The following is a 19631-nucleotide window of genomic DNA, read 5'->3' as shown; positions in this document are numbered from 1 at the left end:
GATTTGCTGGCAATCAGCATGTCATCCACATATAGAATGAGTAGCATCAAACTGCCATCCTTTGCCCGTTTGGTGTACAAGCAGTGATCGGTCTCACACCTATGATACCCTTGGGACTGCATGAAGGCATCAAACTTCTTGTACCATTCTCTTGGCGCTTGCTTGAGTCCATACAAGCTCCTCTTGAGCTTACACACAAGTTGCTCTTTCCCTTTAACAGCATATCCCTCTGGCTGACTCATGTAGATCTCATCATGGAGATCTCCGTGAAGAAAAGCAGTCTTCACATCCATCTGACATAAATCCATGTCCTCATGAGCAACAAGAGCTAACACTGCTCTCAAAGTAGTCATCTTGACTACAGGGGAAAAGATCTCATCAAAGTCAATGCCCTTCTCCTGCTTAAATCCCTTGGCAACCAATCTGGCTTTATACCTCGGTAAAGCATTTGAATCCACTTTGACTTTGTAAACCCACTTGCATGGCAAAACCTTTCTGCCTGCAGGTAGCTGCACCAAGTCCCATGTATCATTTTGAAGTTTCTGACTGCATGGCTTTCTCCCACTTCCTTTTCTCTGTTCTTCCCATAACTTCCTTGAAGCTGGAAGGCTCACCACAATCTGTCAGCATGATAAAATCAGCCACATTATTGGCTCCTGGAACAAACCTGTCAGGAGGCCGTTGTACATGGGTGCTCCTCCTAACAAAATGTTCCGTAATAGGCTGCTGTCTAGCCTGTTCGTCATGCATGACGGGTGGCTGTACCACCATATTTGGCTGTTCTACAGCGCCATTTGCTGGCATATCCAGTGGTGCATCATTGGCAAAATTGTCTGGCTGATTTTCAGCCTGTATACCCTCTTGAACAGGGTTATTTACAGCAGCCTGCTGCTGCATATTAATGGGCATTCTTTGCTGTCCGACATCATCATAAACAACCCTCCTGTATTCCACAGGTTGCACGGGTTCTTTGTGTACACCATCCTCTTTAAAGATGACGTCATTGCTGCGTATAATCTTCCGTTTGACAGGATCCCATAACCTGTACCCCATTTCACCTTCGTCACCGTAACCCATGAAGATGCATCTGAAAGACTTTGGCTCCAGTTTGGTGCGCAGTTCTTTGCGTACATGAGCAAAGCACTCGCAGCCAAACACACGTAAGTGCTTATATGAAGGTGGCTTGCCAGACCACACCTCCTCTGGCACTTTCAACTCTAAAGCCTTGTTCGGCGACCTGTTAATTAGGTGAACTGCTGTTTGCACGGCTTCTGCCCAAAAGCCATAGGGCAATGCAGCATAGGACAACATACATCGAACTTTCTCCTGAATAGTTCGATTCATCCGCTCACTCACACCATTTTGAGATGCATTATGAGGGGCTGTGAGTTCCTGTTTAATGCCCTTAGCTTCGCATAACTGTACAAAAGCATGTGACACATACTCACCCCCATTATCGGATCTGAGGCATTTCAGCCTGCGTCCTGTCCGATTCTCAACCTGAGCGACAAACTTCTTGAAAGCATCTAAGGCATCGCTCTTATGCTTCAAGAAATAGACCCACACTTTGCGTGTGGCATCATCAATAAAAGTAATGAAATACTTTGCACCCCCTAGTGATAGCTGTGGCATCTCACACAAATCAGTGTGCACTAGATCAAGCGGTGCTCTATTCTGGGGAGTTCTCTTATGAGGAGTCATAGAATGCTTTCCAAAAATGCAATGATCACAAGTAGGCAAATCTGAAAATGAAAGAGACGGCAGATAACCCAAACGTGACAATTCTTGCATTCCTTTAATGGACATGTGTCCCAACCGGCTATGCCACAATGAAACCTTCGGCAGCTCGGTTATGGCAACAACATGATTACCTAGACTGGAAACATAAAGAGGATACAAGGTATCACTCTTATAACCCTCAGCCACTACAACCTGGCCATCAGTAATTACCCATTTGGAATCCCCAAATGTGGTGTGATAACCACTGTCATCCAACAAGCCAGTGCTAATCAGATTTTTCTTGATTTGCGGCACATGGCGAACACCATCAAGCATAAATATGCGTCCATCAGGGAATACTATCTGTATACTGCCAATCCCTGCAATCTGACATGCATAGTTGTTTCCAAGGTGAACAACTCCATGAGTACCTGTGTAGGAAGTAAACCACTCCCTATGAGGCGTAACATGAAAAGAAGCACCTGAATCCAAGAGCCAGGTGTGCATGTCATGGCCATCAACAACCAATGTATGTGCAATTACAGCAAAAGAACATAATACATCATGTCTGTCACTGTCACTATCCTCTGCTGCAACATTCACTGCATCCAAGTCATCTGCCTTGGCCTTGCCTTTGCCTTTGCTTCCACTGCCTGCATCCTTTGTCTCAGCCTTCTTGGCTTTCTGATCCCGTATAAACTTGAAGCACTTAGACTTCACATGTCCCTTCTTGCCACAGTAAAAGCATTCAATATCCTTTTTGCCACGGGACTGACTGCGGGGATTTGGACTTGCCAGCAGATCTCCCCTTCTACTGAGTCCTACCTCTTTCTTGTACCTGCAAAGCATTGGAAGACTTGCTGCCCATATTATTCTTCCTGCTCATCTCCTCTATAAGGAGAGAGCTCTCCACATCAGCATACATAAGAGTGACATTTGAATTTGACAGAGTGGTCTTGAAAGTGTCCCAACTCTCAGGGAGGGTACACAACAAGAAAGTAGCCTTGAACTCCTCATCAAGGTTCAATCCCTGTGCAATAAGCTGTGTAAAGATGGCATTGAACTCACTCAAGTGTGAGGTCATAGCTGTACCTTCCTTCATGCGAAGGTCAACAAGCTTCTTCAACCAATAAACCTTACTAGCTGAACTCTTTTGGGCACACAACTCTTCTAGCCTCTGCCATAGGCCATAAGAGGTCTTTTCAGCCTGAACATTGAACACAAGAGAATCAGTGAGAGTAAGCATGATAGCAGCCCTTGCGGACAAATCAAGCTCCTCCCACTCATCATCTGCCATCCCAGATGGCTTGACACCCTTCACCCTTATGGGCTTAGAAATCTTCTTTAGCAGAAGTACATTCAAACACTGTTCTGCCCATAATGCATAATTGTGTGCCCCTTCCAATTTCTTTATGTTCAGTATTGAGGATTCACTTTCCCCCTGATGCCATATCAGACAAGGAAAGTGCCTGACTCCCTGTAAGTCAAAAAATGACTAAATAAAATTCTGATTTCTCAGAAAACCTGCTCTATCAAGAGCCAGGAGCACTCACAATAGTGCTGTGTTTTTTTTTTTAACTGTCAAAAAATCTGCAGCAAAACAGAAAATTTTCCCTCCAGTCACTGTACCTTCTGACACCCTGTACCGTGCTCAAATAGGCATAAAACAGTAACTACAGAATGCTGCAGCTGTTCCACAAGTGCTTTACAAGTGCATCATCATCTGACGAAACACAAAACACTGATGTCCTGATCACTTCTCCCACCTCAGATGAGGTATTGCACTGATTTTATATGCATAAACCACTTGTCATACACTGTTTTGTCCACTGAAAAAGGCTCCAAACACCTCAGCCTGTCACAAACCTGCAACAAAGTATGGGACAAATCCCAAACAATCACCCTTCTGCCAAGGGGATAAAAGGCATCTGAAGTTCTCAAACAGTAACTCAAGTGCTCACAAGCAAAATCTGGGCAAAAGCCCCTTGATTTGACACCTGTACCAAGTGAAAAGCACCTCAACACTGAGGTAGCATACAAAAAACAGCGCTCTCCTGGCACTTTCACCTGACAAAGTAATGCATAAACTGCCTGTGTGCACAGTGGCAACACAGATCCCAACGTACAAACACCGAGAAGAAGATCTTTTGAGCACTGTCAGCGATGGACAGTTAGGGACCGAGTAAACTCGATGCGCCCTAGCCAAGCGTGGCTCAACTGAGATTTTCAAAGTGTCGTACACAAAATGTGACATGCAAAGAAATGTCACTGATACACTGCGGAAAACAAGACCAATGTGGGCACCCTGGCTCCACACTGCCTCAAGGCATACACTGCATACACTTCCAGGCAAAAGCCCTTTGAAATTGTCACCCGAAAACTGAGATTTGCACTCAGCAAAAGCATAAAAGCCCTCTGCAAATTAAGGCATCTGACCTTCCCGAAACAAAATAACTGTGCAACCACCACACACTATGGCACTAGTCACCTCAAGCACGAGGGACACGAGTGTACTTGCTGTACCTCAAACACACAGTTTTAGAACTGAAAAATTCCGGGAATGCATAGCAGAGTGCTCTCTCTTTTCCTTCTTCCCCCAAAAAAAATCTGTGCTTGCTGTACCTTCTGTACCTGCGCAGGGTACCTGCTGTACCCTGTACCTGCGAGGGCACGGATCCCCAAAAAAATTTTCGAAATTTCTGTACCTGCCTGTTGCGGCCTCCGTACAGCTGGTACGGTACGGCTGCCTGTACGGCTTCCGTACAGCCGGTACGGCTGGCCGTACTTGTCGCGGCTGCTGCCTTTCAGCCGATCGACTGGCTGCACGCGGCCGGTGCTGCGCGCTGCGCACGCTGGCTGCGCCCGCCTGGTAGGCTGCGGCCGCCGGGTAGCGGGTAGCAGCTAGCTGCTGCTGCAGCTATGGGTGCTGGCGCACCTGCTGCGCCCTGCTGTGCCCTGCGCCCTGCTTGCTGCTGCTGCGCCCTGCTCGCGCTGAGGGCACGAGGCCCGAGGGGAGAGGGAGGGGTAGAGGGAGGGGTAGACTGAAGTGAGAGGGAGAGGGTGGCTCTGATACCACTTGTGAGGGAAAAAGGGGAGGTGTGGAACGTTAGGAGAGGGAGACACAAGAAGTGTGGGTGTGTTAAAAGTGTTGAGCCACACCACAAACTCATAGGTTTTATTAGGATTAGGGATTCACCCTATGACTGTCTTAAGACAGTCATAGAGGTCATAACTTTTAAAGGGTGGCAATGTGCCTTTACCCCAACATGGACACAAATTTGGTTTAAAAGGGGTAAATGTTACATCCGTACTGGGACTACAAGTGGCCAGTTGAGCCTAGGATCTGGACAAATCAAGCGTTCAGAAATCCTCCAACCCAAGGTTGGTAAAAGCCGGGGTTAAGGCTAGGCCAACCCCATATCAGCCTTGGCCAAGGGTAAAGCAATTATAATGGACAAGGGGAAGAATAGCAATGCATAGCAACTCATGACCCGTATAACAAAGTCTGGAAGGGCAGAGGTCTAGCAGTTATGGCCCAAGAAGACATAATGATAGAGGCGGATATGTTTCTAGCTCTAGAAACATGGGTACATAAGTGGAATACAGCACTACACATTTGGGCAAGACATACGATGAGAAGAAGCTGTACTTCTATATGAGGGATATCCATCTCTATCAACGTATGGAAGACAAGAATGCCTTAATGAATATATATCCCTCTTCAAGACATACACACTATACAAGATCAGTACCAGCTCACATGACATTGAAGTGGAAGCAAGTATCTGAAGAAATACATAACAGAAAAAAAAATCTGAAAGGTATGCCAAACAAACAACACAAAGGATGAGCACGACACCGTATTCAATGTCACGCATTTCACCTCGGAGACAAGTAAAACATAAGACGTGCATAGCCTTCTTGAACAACCAGCCAAGAAACTGGATCATACATAAACAAAATTCTAAGCACTGAAAAAGGTTTTAGGCCGAACAGCACACGTATTAGGCTTCTTGGACACAGATATGCACAGAAATGTGGTTGTCAGATGCTCCTAAAGCTACAGCCTGTACTCCAGGACATGATCCTGTTGGATCGGATCTGCAGCAGAATATCATAATCTCTCTCTCCCTCTCTCTCTCTCTCTCTCTCTCTCTCTCTCACACACACACACACCATTTGGGTCTGTCTTCTAAAGACTTCCAGAAACTTTCCATGCTTTTTTTTCCTACCTGCCTCTCTATCCCACACACAATCCTGTTTTGGCAAAACCTGGAAAAAAAGACATATCTGCATATCGAACTTTGCAACAAATTAGAACCACAAACAAAATATCTAGCTGACATGATAAAGTCTAACTCCTTTTCCATATAATAAGACAAGGGACGGAGGACATTTATGTGTCTAACTGAGAGCATTAATTGCAACCCCTACTAGACACCATTGCTATACCCAAGGAAGAGCAAGCAATTAACGAGAACTTTTAGTTGCAACCCTTATACATCCCCCACATACTTAATACATGTAGAACAAAGTCCCCCATGATAAACAAAATACATGCTAGCATAAAACTCTCCTACACCAATGCTCGGCATAAAACAAGGGACACTTTTTATTATCCCCCCCTGCCGCCCACCACATCCCCCAAAAACCCCCCCAAAAAAAAAAAAAAAAAACCTTTTAAATGTGGTAAGCATGCAATAAGAAAAAAACCCACTAGTTCAGTTAATGTGATATAACCCCTGGAGAAGAGAAGCCTGTCTGCTCTCGGTTGCAATCAGCAGAAGATTTATAAGGCAATGGGAAATCAGCAGCTAGCAATCCAACAATAGAAGCAGTCATACAGAGCGAGATCCAATATATGTGTTCTCAAAAAGCAACCTATTTTTTCTACAAACCAGGACCACATACCCTTAACCACAGAATTTCAACATCCTTCACATAATAAAGGAATAGAATCAAGCTTATGGACTTACGAGACAACAGTAGCTGGCCGATATAACCTTGCAACAATCCTCTTTTCAGGATCGATTCTATCAACAAGAGGACTGGCATAACCTGCATCACAGTGATAACGACCTTCAATGAATGTGTACTTCCAAGCATGGGGCATTCCACATTGGACTGCACAATCACATATCAGAACCAACCTTCAAGGCCTGCAGTGAAGAGGACAAGCTCTGCAAATTCACTTGCCCTCTTCAAGAACTCTTGTAATCCAGGACGTTCATAAACTGTGACATGATTTACTCTTGACTTTCCTTCACTATCCTGTTGAACCCATGCCCACCAACTCTCATGTTATAGAATTACTAATTTGTTTTGAGTAACAGAGTAACAACATGCATTGACAAAACTGAGGATTGGAAGGGAAACCTGATACACCCTAATATACTATGATCAAACTTAACAAGAACAGCACAAGGAAACGGGGCAGGCAGTGACCTTGTCAATTGCCACACACTGCAGTTCAAACCATTTTACACCTGTACGCAAAGCCTGACTGTGAAGCAGAGGAGGTAACCCTGTTGACTCATATGCACAAACTAGCGTCTCATCAAGGTCAAGCACCACCTGTACAATGATAAAATCAGGCAGCCAGTGGTACGTACATGGCAAATCCTATCCTGAACAACAGATGCTGGAATATGAAGAATACAAACATAATATGAATTATTCATCCCAATTTGTTGGCTGGAGAAAGAAAATCTAACAAAATCTCAGCAAACAATTGACTCGCCCTGCCAAGTGTAAGTAATGGTATTTAAGAAAAAGAGGACTAGACATCTCATTCAAACTTAGGCATAATCAAAAGAGAAGTTCTTGTGAAAGGCTTATAAGCTTACATACACAGTAAAATACTCTAACAAATGTGAAGTTGCAAGCACCGCTAAATCATAGTCACCATGAAATGTTTCACTGAAACTGTTTGAGCTTCAGAAACCTCTCTCTCTCTCTCTCTCTCTCTCTCTCTCTCTCTCTCTCTATATATATATATATATATATATATATATATATCATACATATGGATGAATGGATGCATGCATGTATTTATTTATATTTATAGTTATATTTCGAGAAAGAAAGAAAGAAAGAAATTTTATTAAAGTCTTCGGGAGACCGTGAAGGTCTATGAGACTAAAGATAACTAGTACAATGAGCATAACGGTGGCGGTCTCAAGAACGGTCCGGCCAACCGTTTCTTCAAAAAAAGTTATGAAGGACGGTGTGTCTAGTCCTGGTACAAAAAATGTGTATCTATCTCCTGATGATACAAAAAATGGCACAAAAAATGGAGAAGAAGGGGGGAGATACAAATATATATATATATGCTTGTGGTGATCGTCAGAGGCCAATCATAGACGGGCCGTCAAATGGGAGGTCGAAAAAACCCTGCGATGGATGATTGGCCTTTGACGTCACGCTGCCTAGTCGAGCTCAGTCGTCAGGGGCGGCGGGTGGCCCTATGTTGAAGAACAAGAGCGACGGGGACCCCGGTAGGGCGGGCTGAGGGCATAGAAGGGATGTCATGGACCCGGATGTGTGAGTCTGTCCGCTGACGCAGCTGTCGTGGCTCTGGCTCTCGCTCACGTCCGCGTCGGCTAGACTGAGGAGAGGTATCCTGTGACTGGAAGAACTCAGTGATGGGTCGCTGAGTGTCCTCACGCTGTGTGGGCTGCACATGCTATCGTGTCTGGAGAGATGCATCTCGGTGGCGGGTCATCTCATGTAAGAAAGCGGCTAGGCACCGCTGGTCCGAGAACTGCAGCATGCGTGTGAGGGGGCCGAATCCGTCGCGGAATAGGCAGTGGTACCAGCCTCGGATGGCATAATAGATAGGGCATCTGAAAGCAAAGTGCTCCTCTGACTCGATCTCCTGCAGGTCGCAAAGTGGGCAGATGCGGCCCTCTTATGGGATACCCTCTGCGCGTCCGCTCTTGATCCATAATCGGTGTGACGAAACCCTAAACTGGCCAAAAGAAATCCGGAGCGCATGCGGTAGATGAATCTGTGTATAACCCGGGGGCGTGATGAAACCCTCCTATGAGATCTGGAGGCGGTGTCGGCGATAGCAATCGAGCTTCACAGGAAGCTCGGGATGAAGAAACCAAGTCCTCCAGGTGTGAAGCTAGAGCAGGTCCTCTCGGATGATCTGATTGACCTCCTGGTCAGTGGGGGAGAAAGGGGATGGTGGAGCGTCGAGGCTATACTGAAAAGGAGGCAACCGGTCCATGTCAAGGCCCAGTCGGGTGAACCAACTGGAAAGGCGTCTATACCAACATCGTTGGTCCCCATCAGCGGATAAGGCCATAGAGGAGGATAAGGCTAGCCAGGGTAGGCGGAGGCGACCGTCGGAAGAGGAGCTGAAGTCCCTGAAGTCCCTTGTAGATAAGTAATAGCTTGGAAGGAGAGAGAGAGAGAGAGAGAGAGAGAGAGAGAGAGAGAGAGACACACACACACACACAGAGAAAGATATATTAATGTCAGCGGCAGAACGCCTCACGGGCCTATGGGGCAAAGTACACCAAAATAAAAAGGAAACTCCTACAAGCCTCAAAGGGCTGAAGCAAAGGGCGGTATGGATAAATGTATGCATGCATGTATTTATTTATATTTCGAGACAGAGACAAGGGGGGAGAGAGAGAGAGAGAGAGAGAGAGAGACACACACACACACATAGAGAAAGATATATTAATGTCCGCAACGGAACGCCTCGCGGGCCTATGGGGCAAAGTACACCAAAATAGAAAGGAAACTCGTACAAGCCTCAAAGGGCTGAAGCAAAGGGTGGTAAGACCCTTGCTGAGTGCTATGAGCTAAGCTATAGCTATAGATCTCAAAATCCCAAAAACTCAGAATCTGTTAGAGTCCATAGCTGAATCAAAAACCGAAACCCGGCACAGTAGTATCTCTGTAGAGGGCATGGTCTCCTCGACATCTGCATCCGATGGGCTATGCTAAGAGTGACTCCTCGTCTCGAGCAAATCTCCTCTGAGGGCAAAAATAGGTCAGACCTCAATCGCGTGTGCCCTGGTCACTCTTCGTGTCATGTATGGACTATGCATCTCTCGGTCAATCCTGTCATCTCTCTCCACTGATCCATAGCACTCGCAAGTCATCTAACTCCTCCACCCCACTGTGTCCTAGAACCGACTTAAAAGCATAGAAATCGGTGGCACGTCGTGCTCAGTCTGCCTCCAAAACCTATGGTGCTATACCTGCTTGCTGTTGTCTGATCTATCGTAGTAGCGTATCTTTGTGCCATCACATCTCAATCAGATAGAGCCCAATGCAGACCTATCGTAAGAGTGGACCAAAACCGTACCCCTCCTAAAAGAGAGAGTGGTATCTTCCTTGGATGTGGTAGTAGGCTAGGCAGACGCATAAGAAATGCTCCTCTGACTCAACTCCCCCAATGTGCATAATTTGTAGGTCCGCTGCTCTCTAGGTTACCTGCCTCAATAAGTCCATCCTCCGATACCCTCAAGAAGTGATCATGATAGATACTGGGTCTTGACAAGAAGCTCCTGGTCCCCTCCCCAAGCCCGTGAGGTACGTAACTGGAGGAGATCTGACCGTATGATACAGTTAATCTCATCTGGACGGATCAACTCGGGAGAAGCATCCATGTTGTACTAGAAGGGAGAAGCCGGTCCATCTAGATACCGTGATTGGCAAACATGTGGATACACGTGCATACCATACTGCGTCGGCCCCCCTCTCTGCTAAGTGTATGGATAACTCTAGTGCTAGTCTCGATAATCTCCAATGAGGTAAGGCCCATACTCTATGGAGGAAAGTCACTGTCTGAACAAGGGAATCAACCTGGAGAGGTGCCATGGCGAACTCTACCTGTACTATCGGATGGGGGACTGAGGGCTTATTCCGAATCATTCGAGAGCCCCTAATCACTTGTAGCCGCTCAAATCTCCTCCACTCTACTATTGAAAGGTCACTCCCCCAAAAATGTACTGCATACATGGCAGTAGGTCTCACTAGTGTGTCAAGCCAGCCCTTTGTCGATGGATCTTGAAAATGCGCTTGAAAACATTGCCTCTCTAGTCCATCCAGAGCCCCCTGTCCACATGTGAGCCCTACTTTGGCTACATGGGTCATCTTGAAAACTGGCCCTGAGAAGACTGTTCCCAAGTATGTGTAGGACTGTACTATCTCCTGTAGCATGCAATAGTAATTCGATCGTGTAATCACAGCAAGACCTTCTTTAAACCTTTAGTGAGGAATTAGTGTTATGCACCATAGAGAGAGAAAGGAGATAAGGGTAGAGAGAGAATGGAGTCAACAACCGATTGGGTCCCTGTACCCACTGAGGGCCCCCTCCCCCAATCAAGGGAGAATTTGCTTTATACTTGGTGAACTGAGAAATACAAATAACATTCTTCGAGAGAGCACAGAAACGCGCTTCTGAAGAGTACATTGTGCACACGTATAGCAGACCCAAAGACCTGAGAGGCAACGCCGACCAATATCGAGACCTTGATGCTGTCCACACTGACAATGTAGGGCACTTCTGCAAGGCAAGAAAGAGGCTTGTTCTGTCCACCGGAATGCAGGGTTACTTCATGAGTGAGAGAATGAAAGCTAGGAGTGATAGATCCCTAAAGAGAACTGAGAGATGACTGAAATATAGAGCTGATAAGTGAGCCGTCCAAACTGTAAAATATTACTGAAAAGAGCTACTGAAACAGAACCCCAAACATTACTCTGCTTGCTGATCCGACTCCCCGTCTGATGCGCTGGTGAATGCCTTCCAAGAGGACTGAACTGAGGCCAAGAGCTGAGGCTGGTTAGAGGCCAACTTTTGGAGGTGTCAGGCTGTTCAAGAGGGGCTGGAGTGGAGCTGTAGGAGTGCTGAAGGTGGGAGGACTGAATGAGAAATGAGAGGGCAGCAAGGGCCTATTTATAGGGGCTGGGCAGCCAGCCAACCACTGGTTGTTGGCCCCCTTGGCCTATAAAGGCCCTTCCATGGCTCATTTGCCATGGAGCTTTGTGGGAAGCCTTTACAGGCTGGCCTTGCTTGCTTCCCTCTGGTCCATTGACGAGTCCAGAAGCAGATCAATGCGATGGTCTTCCAGTCGGTTGGGAGGTAGCTAGGGTGGCAGATCATCCCGTAGCATCATGTCTTGGAACTCTTGGAGTAGATCTACCATAACTTGCCCGCCCCATCGGAGGAGCGGCTTGGACTGCAGTAATCTGGCAACTTGATTGTGTGTCCTTTCCGGATCTCAACACAACCGTACACTCACGCTAGTCAAGCTAGATATAGACCAAAGCTCTGATACCAATGTAACATGCAACAGTAATCTGATCGTGTGATCACAGCAAGACCTTCTTTAAACCTTTAGCAAGGAATTAGCATTATGCACCATAGAGAGAGAAAGGAGATAAGGGCAGAGAGAGAATGGAAACGACAACCGATTGGGTCCCTGTACCCACTGAGGACCCCCTCCCCCAATGAGGGGAGAATTTGCTTTATACTTGGAGAACTGAGAAATACAAATAACACTCTTCGAGAGAGCATGGAAACGCGCTTCCGAAGAGCACACTGTGCACACGTATAGCAGACCCAAAGACCTGAGAGGCAAGGCGACCAATACCGAGACCTTGATGCTGTCCACACTGACAATGTAGGGCACCAAAGAGGCTTGTGCTGTTTACCGAAATGCAAGGTTACTGCGTGAGTCAGAGAGTGAAAGCTAGGAGTGATAGATCCGTAAAGAGAGCTGAGAGATGACTGAAATATAGAGCTGATAAAGTGAGCTGTGCAAACTGTAAAAGATAACTGAAAAGAGCTGCTGAAACAGAACCCCAAACATTACTCCGTTTGCTGACCAGAGGACAACCATCTCTAAAGGCCGTTGTCACGGGGACGTGAATTTGTGCACAAACTAGGCCTAAAATGCTAGGGGCGAGGCAAGGTTTAGAGGGGTCATAAAGTTGGGCCCAAGAACACCTAATGTTGTCATTGGTTTAAGGAGTTAGGACTTTATTGTGGGGACAAACCAATGTTCCATTGGTTTGGAAGGGTTAGACTTTAATGAGGAGCCACATGGCAATTCCCCATGCAAGCCTACCTTTCCTTTACCCTTCTCCCAAGCAAAAACGTACGGAATTGCCTTCTGATTCCTTGCTCTCATTCTCAAGCATCCCGAAATCATTTGCGTTCATTTTGTCTCTAAGGTTTGTGTTCCAAAGCTTCTGTACGGCTGTACGAAAGCATTTATTGCTGTGGTACGGGCTGTTGCACAGTATCCAAGGCGAACTGTACGGAATCCTCTTCACTGCTGTGCGGATTAATTTTCTGCTGGTACGGGTGATTTTATTGGCTGTACGGCTGTTTTCTTCTGCTGGCACGCATCTCGACACATCTTGCCGTGATCCTCCTGCTCTCTTTCTCTTTCTTCCTTCCCCTCTCCAAGCTGCCAGTTCCTCCTGCTGCCTCTTGCTTGGTGGATCTGCTGCCCCTAGAGGTGTTTTGGCCTGGATTAGAGCTCCTTCAAGCTAATTTGGAACCATTTGGAGCTCGATTTAAGTCATTTGGAACTGGTTTGAGTTCTCTTATCACTCTTCCTTTCATTTCATGGAAGCTTGTTACTCCTTTTCTGTTGGAAGTCCAGTTGTGAACAGGCACCAGTTAGGGTGCCGCCGCCAAGTTTCCAACAGCGCGGGGGGTGAGCTGAGGGTGGAGCTAAGGGGCGAGGGCTGAGGGTGAAGCTAGGGGGCTGAAAGAAACAAAGAAAGAAAGCAAGTTTGTTAAAATCTACTTAAGACCGCCGATGGGTCTATGAGACTAATAGGAAACCTAATACAATGAGCAGAAAGGGTGGAGCTACTAGACGAGCATCCTAACCCATGCTAGAAAACTGTGTGGAACATAGTCAATGTCATCATCATCAATGTCACTATAGTCATAGTCCTCACTAACTGTTAGAAACTCATTGTGCCCACCTGTGAGCCCCCGATTTGAGGGGACAAGGGGCAGTGAGAGGTAGGAGGGCTGGGAAAGAGAGAGACTCGGGCTGGCATCATAGGCAACCAGCACACAGGCTGGTTGCTGCCTGCAACAGCAGGGAAACAGAGGCCTTAGGCCTCACTTGGAGGCGCCTGCAGCTGCGCAGACTGGCTGCACAGGGCACCCTTAAATAGGGGCCTGTGGCAGGCCAAGGCGGCCCAACCAGGGCCACCGACCAGGGCCAACCCTGGTCGGTTTTCTAGGGCCATCTGGTCGGCCACCAGACAGGGTACCGACCCTGCTGGTCGGTCAACCCAAGGGGCCTGGGCAGTGCCTATAAAAGGCCCACTCCTTCATTGTTTCCAGCATCCAGTGCAAGACTGAAAGCCTCCTTCCAAGGCTGTGCTGTGCACTCAGTTCTGGAGCAGTTTGTGAGAGAGAGAGTCCTTCAGTATTCTCCTTTTTCCTTTTTGTGATACTTTCATACCACTATCTGCATTGCTTTAAGGAGATCCTCCTGATCTCAATCTGCCTGTCCATGGCAAAATATGTGAACCATTGCTAGAGGACACTATAGGTCCACTAATATTTTGTGATTGCTGCTGTGAATTTTGTGCAGCATTACCATTTTGTGTATCTACATCATCAATCACATTTACTAGTTTATACCAGCTTCTCATCTCATAAAAAACACCTCTGCTCACTTTGCTGTATTTTGTATTGCTCCCTGTGAGCTGTTTTTTCTGCCCACCATCCGGTGGATGAATATACTCTCTCTCTCTCTCCGTCCACTATGAAAGACCAGCAAAAAGTGGCAATCTCTTACTTACTATGACTGAATTTTTGCAACCATTAGGATGGGAAGTCACAAGAGGCCTCATTTCGGGCCAGCAAACCACTTGAGTTGGTTCATGCCGACATTTGTGGCCCAATGTCTACAGCATCGTGGGCAGGATCCAGGTACTCACTTCTCTTTGTGGATGATTTCAGTAGAATGACCTGGGTATATTGTTTGGCTAAAAAGTCACAGGCTTTCGAGAAGTTCAAGGACTGGAAGGCCAGAGTTGAAAAGGAGAAAGGGGACGATGTCAAGACATTCTGCACAGACAGGGGGGGAGAATTCACCTCAAATGAGTTCAACACATTTGTCGCAAGCATGGGATCAAGCGACAACTCAATAGCACATACTTCTCAGCAAAATATGGTAGCCGAGAGGAAGCATAGAACCACCACAGAGACAGGGCTTGCTATGCTCCGAGGGATGAACCTTTCTAAAGCCTATTGGAGTGAAGCTATCAATACAGCGGTACACATTCTCAACAGGACCAAGACGAAGGCCGTCAAGGACAAAACTCCATATGAGGCATTTTATGGTAAGAAACCCTCCATCACTCATCTTCGCATTTTTGGTTCTAACGCATGGATGCATGTGGACAAGGAAGATAGGACCAAGCTTGATTCTAGGAGCAGAAAATGTATCCTTGTTGGGTATAGCGAAGAATCCAAGGCCTATCGACTCTTCGACCCAATAAAGAAGCAGATCCTTATCAATCGGGATGTTGTCTTCCAGGAAAAGGAACCTGAACCCTAGGAGGAGTCTCAGATTGAGGAGGAGGAGATTGTTCAACCCCCGAACCCACCCCGCCCCGGGTATACCATCCAAGAGGTGGCAAAATCGGAAGCTGATATTTCACAAGATACTGAGGAAGAGCAGGATGTTCCAGAAGCGGTTCCCGTTCCTCCTCCCACTGAGGAGCAGAAAAGGTTGCCCCAATGGTACCTAAGGACATTGGAAGAGTCTCGGGTCACCGAATTACCTGAGAGTAGCAGTTCCGAATTGCGTCGGTCCCAACGTCTTCAAAAGACCCCATCCGTGAATTTTGCGTTGGTGGCTCAACTTGACAAGCCAAGGACCTTTGAGGAGGCAAAGGACAATCCAGAATGGTAGGCTGCCATGAAGGCAAAGATGGATGCTATCCTGAAGTACAATACCTGGACTTAGTGGCCAGGCCCCCGCGATGGAAAGTCATCGGCACTAAGTGGGTATACAAACTTAAATACAAATCAAACGGCAGCTTGGGTAAGTATAAAGCAAGGTTAGTGGTCAAAGGTTTTGCTCAAACTGAAGACATGGATTTTGATGAAACTTTTGCACCCACAGCCCGCATGGTTACTATCCGGACAGTGATTGCCCTTGCTGCCCAATTCCAGTGGCCTATTTTTCAAATGGACGTGAAGTCCGCATTCCTTGATTGGAACCCTAAAGTAGGAGGTATACGTGGAGCAACTACCGGGCTTTCAAGATCCAGGGTCCCCATTAAAGGTCTGCAGGTTGAAGAAGGTGTTATACGGGCTAAAACAGGCCCCCAGAGCTTGGTACCAAAGGATTGATGTATTCTTTCAGAAGATAGGACTAAGTCGGAGTCCTTTTGAGGCAAACCTTTACTTGTTCATTGAGAAGGGATTGCGACTCGTGCTCATCCTCTACGTTGATGATCTTATCTTGACAGGTGACCATGTCAAGAAGATTTCACAGGTCAAGGAGCTACTCATGTCTGAGTTTAAGATGACTGACCTTGGGTTATTACACTACTTCCTTGGGATAGAAGTAAAGCAGGCCAAAGGCAGGATCTTCATTTCACAGGAGAAATATTGCAGAGAACTTCTGAAGAGATTTCAGATGGAGGATTGCAGGACAGCAGTAACTCCCATGGAGGTCGGACTCAAGCTAAGCATTCACGACACATCTCAGCCGGTCAATACTCCTCTATACCGACGATTGGTAGGAAGCTTGCTTTATCGTACTAATACTCGACCTGATATTTGTTATGCAGTTGGGCTATTATGCCAGTTCTCTGCTTCTCCCAGGAAGAGTCATTGGGATGCAGGTTTACGGGTGATGAGGTATCTAAAGGGCACTTGCACCTATGGGATCACCTACACCAAAGGCATCGAACTAGGCGGGTTTTGTGACAGTGATTGGGCGGGTGATGCTGACACCAGAAAATCGACAACAGGGTATTGTTTCTTACTTGCATCTGGTGCCATCTCTTGGCTGAGTAAGAAGCAACCCACAATGGCCCTTTCATCTACAGAGGCACAGTACAGAGCCGCGTGTACAGCAGCTTGTGAGACACTGTGGTTGAGGTGGATTCTGGAGGACATGGACGTGTGTCAAGAGGACGCAACAATGCTGATGTGCGACAATCAGAGTTGCATAGCCATTGCCAAGAATCCAATGTACCATGCAAGGACCAAGCACATCGAAGTTCATTACCACTTTGTTCGAGAGCTCATCATCGACGACGTGATCGAGATTATGTACTGCCCGACCGCCGACAACTTGTCCGACCTCTTCACGAAGACACTCCCTCAAGAACAGATGGAGCACCTCATCAAACGTATGGGGATTGGCCCACAGTTGTGACATTGAGGGGGGGTGTTAGAAACTCACTATGCCCACCTGTGAGCCCTCAATTTGAGGGGACAAGGGGCAGTGAGAGGTAGGACGGCTGGGGAAGAGAGAGACTCAGGCTGGCATCATAGGCAACCAGCACACAGGCTGGTTGCTGCCTGCAACAGCAGGGAAACAGAGGCCTTAGGCCTCACTTGGAGGCGCCTGCAGTTGCGCAGACTGGCTGCACAGGGCACCCTTAAATAGAGGCCTGTGGCAGGCCAAGTCGGCCCAACCAGGGCCAACCCTGGTCAGTTTTCTAGGGCCATCTGGTCGGCCACCAGACAGGGTACCGACCCTGCTGGTCAGTCAACCTAAGGGGCCTGGGCAGTGCCTATAAAAGGCCCACTCCTTCATTGTTTCCAGCATCCAGTGCAAGACTGAAAGCCTCCTTCCAAGGCTGTGCTGTGCACTCAGTTCTGGAGCAGTTTGTGAGAGAGAGAGTCCTTCAGTATTCTCCAGCACTTTGCTGTATTTTGTATTGCTCCCTGTGAGCTGATTTTTCTGCCCACCACCCGGTGGATGAATATACTCTCTCTCTCTCTCTCTCCGTCCAAGTTATTTCTGAGTGGGTGTTTATTGCATCTGTGATCATCTATCTGAGTTGAGTGTGTGTAAGAGTTGGAGAGATCTTGGGTGGAGGTTTGAGTGATTCATTCCCTCCTATTCTCTAACACTAACATCATCATCATCATAGCAGATGCAGCCTGATCCAATATAATACAATATAGCACACACACGGCATGATACGTCAAAGTATGCCCGATGACGCGCTAGGCTGTACAGGCAAAAAGCCCGTGATATATCGTTGTCTATAATATGGAAGTGTAGTCTATCCTAACCTCCTAGCCGCGGCTCTATGCCTGACAAGCGCCACAGTAACCCCTATTGGTGGTATCCCGGGTCTGAACATAGATGAGATGTCAACTAGTGTGATATGTGCGTCTGTCCTCTGTCTAGTTGTCGAGTCTTGCTCTCAAGGTCTCTACCTCACCTGCTGCCCGTGATCAGGGGGCAGTATGCTTTGGCTGGAAGAAGTCCCTAATCACACTCTGAGATGAGTCTAATCGTGAAGATAGGGCCAGAAAATAGAACCCCCAGGTATGTGTATGATGAGACAATCTCAACCAATGACCCGTTAAAAGTAAACTACTCTCTGTGCATAGCTGCACGGGAGGTGTTGCAGACCATGACCTGAGAGGTGGGAGTGAGAGAGAAAGAGAGAGCACACCGACACACACAGTAGTCACGAGAGTGTGGGGATAATGAAGTATGTGTGTACCTCCCCAAGCACACAGTCAACCTTTTATATCAATGGATAAGGTTACAACACTAAGTACACCGTACTTAGTGTACTTAGCAATAAAAGTACTAACTGTACTTAAGTGTACTAACTATACTGGGGTGGCCATAATGCCTTTACCCCAACAACCTCCCACTTAAAGGCAATATGCCCTCAAGTAAAAATAAATGAGAAAAATACAGCATATACACAATGGAGTACATGGCCAAATGAGGCTCAACCTATACCCATCAACTGTCGGCAATGTGCAAACCGCTCTGCAGGCAAGCCTTTTGTCAACAAATCTGCTGGATTGTCATCCGTGTGAATCTTGACAAGCTGAATCAGCTTATCATCTATCACCTCTCTGATGAAGTGATACTTCACATCAATGTGCTTCGTCTTTGCATGAAAGACAGGATTGTGTGCCAACTGAATAGCACTCTGACTGTCACAATGCAACAATGGAATATCACCTGTAATGCCCAAGTCTCCCACTAGCCGAGATAGCCATAAGGCCTCCTTGCATGCCTCTGTGGCTGCAATATATTCAGCTTCCGTGGTAGACAAGGCTGTGCACTGCTGCAGCCTTGATACCCATGACACTGCACCTCCAGTGAATGTATAAGCATAACCGGTAGTAGACTTCTGGTTATCTAGATGACCAGCATAATCTGAATCCACATAACCATGCACCTTTGCATCCTGCTTGCCAAAGCATATGCACAACTCCTGTGTGCCCTTTGTTGGGGTAAAGGCACATTGCCACCCCTTTATTAAAGATAGCACATTGCCACCCCTTTATTAAAGATAGGACATCTATGACTGTCTTAAGACAGTCATAGGGTAAAACCTAATCCTAATAAAACTAATGAGTTTGTGGTGTGGCTCATCACTTCACACCCGCACATTTGAGTCTCTCACTCTCTCTCACTCTCTCCCCTTTTGCTCTTCTCCCCGTTTCCTTCCCTCTCAATTGGTATCAGAGCCTTCATCTCTCTCTCTCCACTCCTGTCCTCTACCCCCTCGGGACTCGTGCCCTCAGCCAGCGTGACAGCAGAGGCGGCGCGCAGGTGTACGGACGTACGTCGTCCGTACATCCGTACGGACAGGAGTCACCTGTACATCCGTACGGACAGGAGTCGCCCGTACATCCGTACAGACAGGGCTGCAGCAGATCTGCGGGCAACAACGGCGGCGCAGCG

General features: G+C 47.1%; 1 protein-coding gene across 2 annotated transcripts in view; it reads right to left on the bottom strand.

The window, feature by feature from the left end:
- LOC147899392 (Haloacid dehalogenase-like hydrolase (HAD) superfamily protein) overlaps positions 1–19631 on the bottom strand; it is a 58856-nt gene that overhangs the window by 18912 nt on the left and 20313 nt on the right. For both annotated transcript variants that reach the window (XR_015541447.1, XM_087378547.1), the window contains exons 2-4: positions 7165–7293; positions 6870–6990; positions 6696–6777 (exon numbers count right to left, since the gene is read on the bottom strand). Coding sequence is in view for 1 of the 2 variants with exons in the window: in XM_087378547.1 (XP_087234673.1) it covers positions 6696–6777; positions 6870–6990; positions 7165–7293 (332 nt within the window). In the remaining variant the exon portion in view is untranslated. The remainder of the gene's footprint in view (positions 1–6695; positions 6778–6869; positions 6991–7164; positions 7294–19631) is intronic.

This window comes from Dipteris shenzhenensis, chromosome 8, assembly GCF_047967505.1.
Source record: "Dipteris shenzhenensis isolate YYH24624 ecotype China chromosome 8, Dip_SZ_1.0, whole genome shotgun sequence".
Classification (NCBI taxonomy): Eukaryota; Viridiplantae; Streptophyta; class Polypodiopsida; order Gleicheniales; family Dipteridaceae; genus Dipteris; species Dipteris shenzhenensis.
The sequence above is the reverse complement of the archived record's forward strand: the minus strand, read 5'-3'. Positions and strand labels throughout refer to the sequence as shown.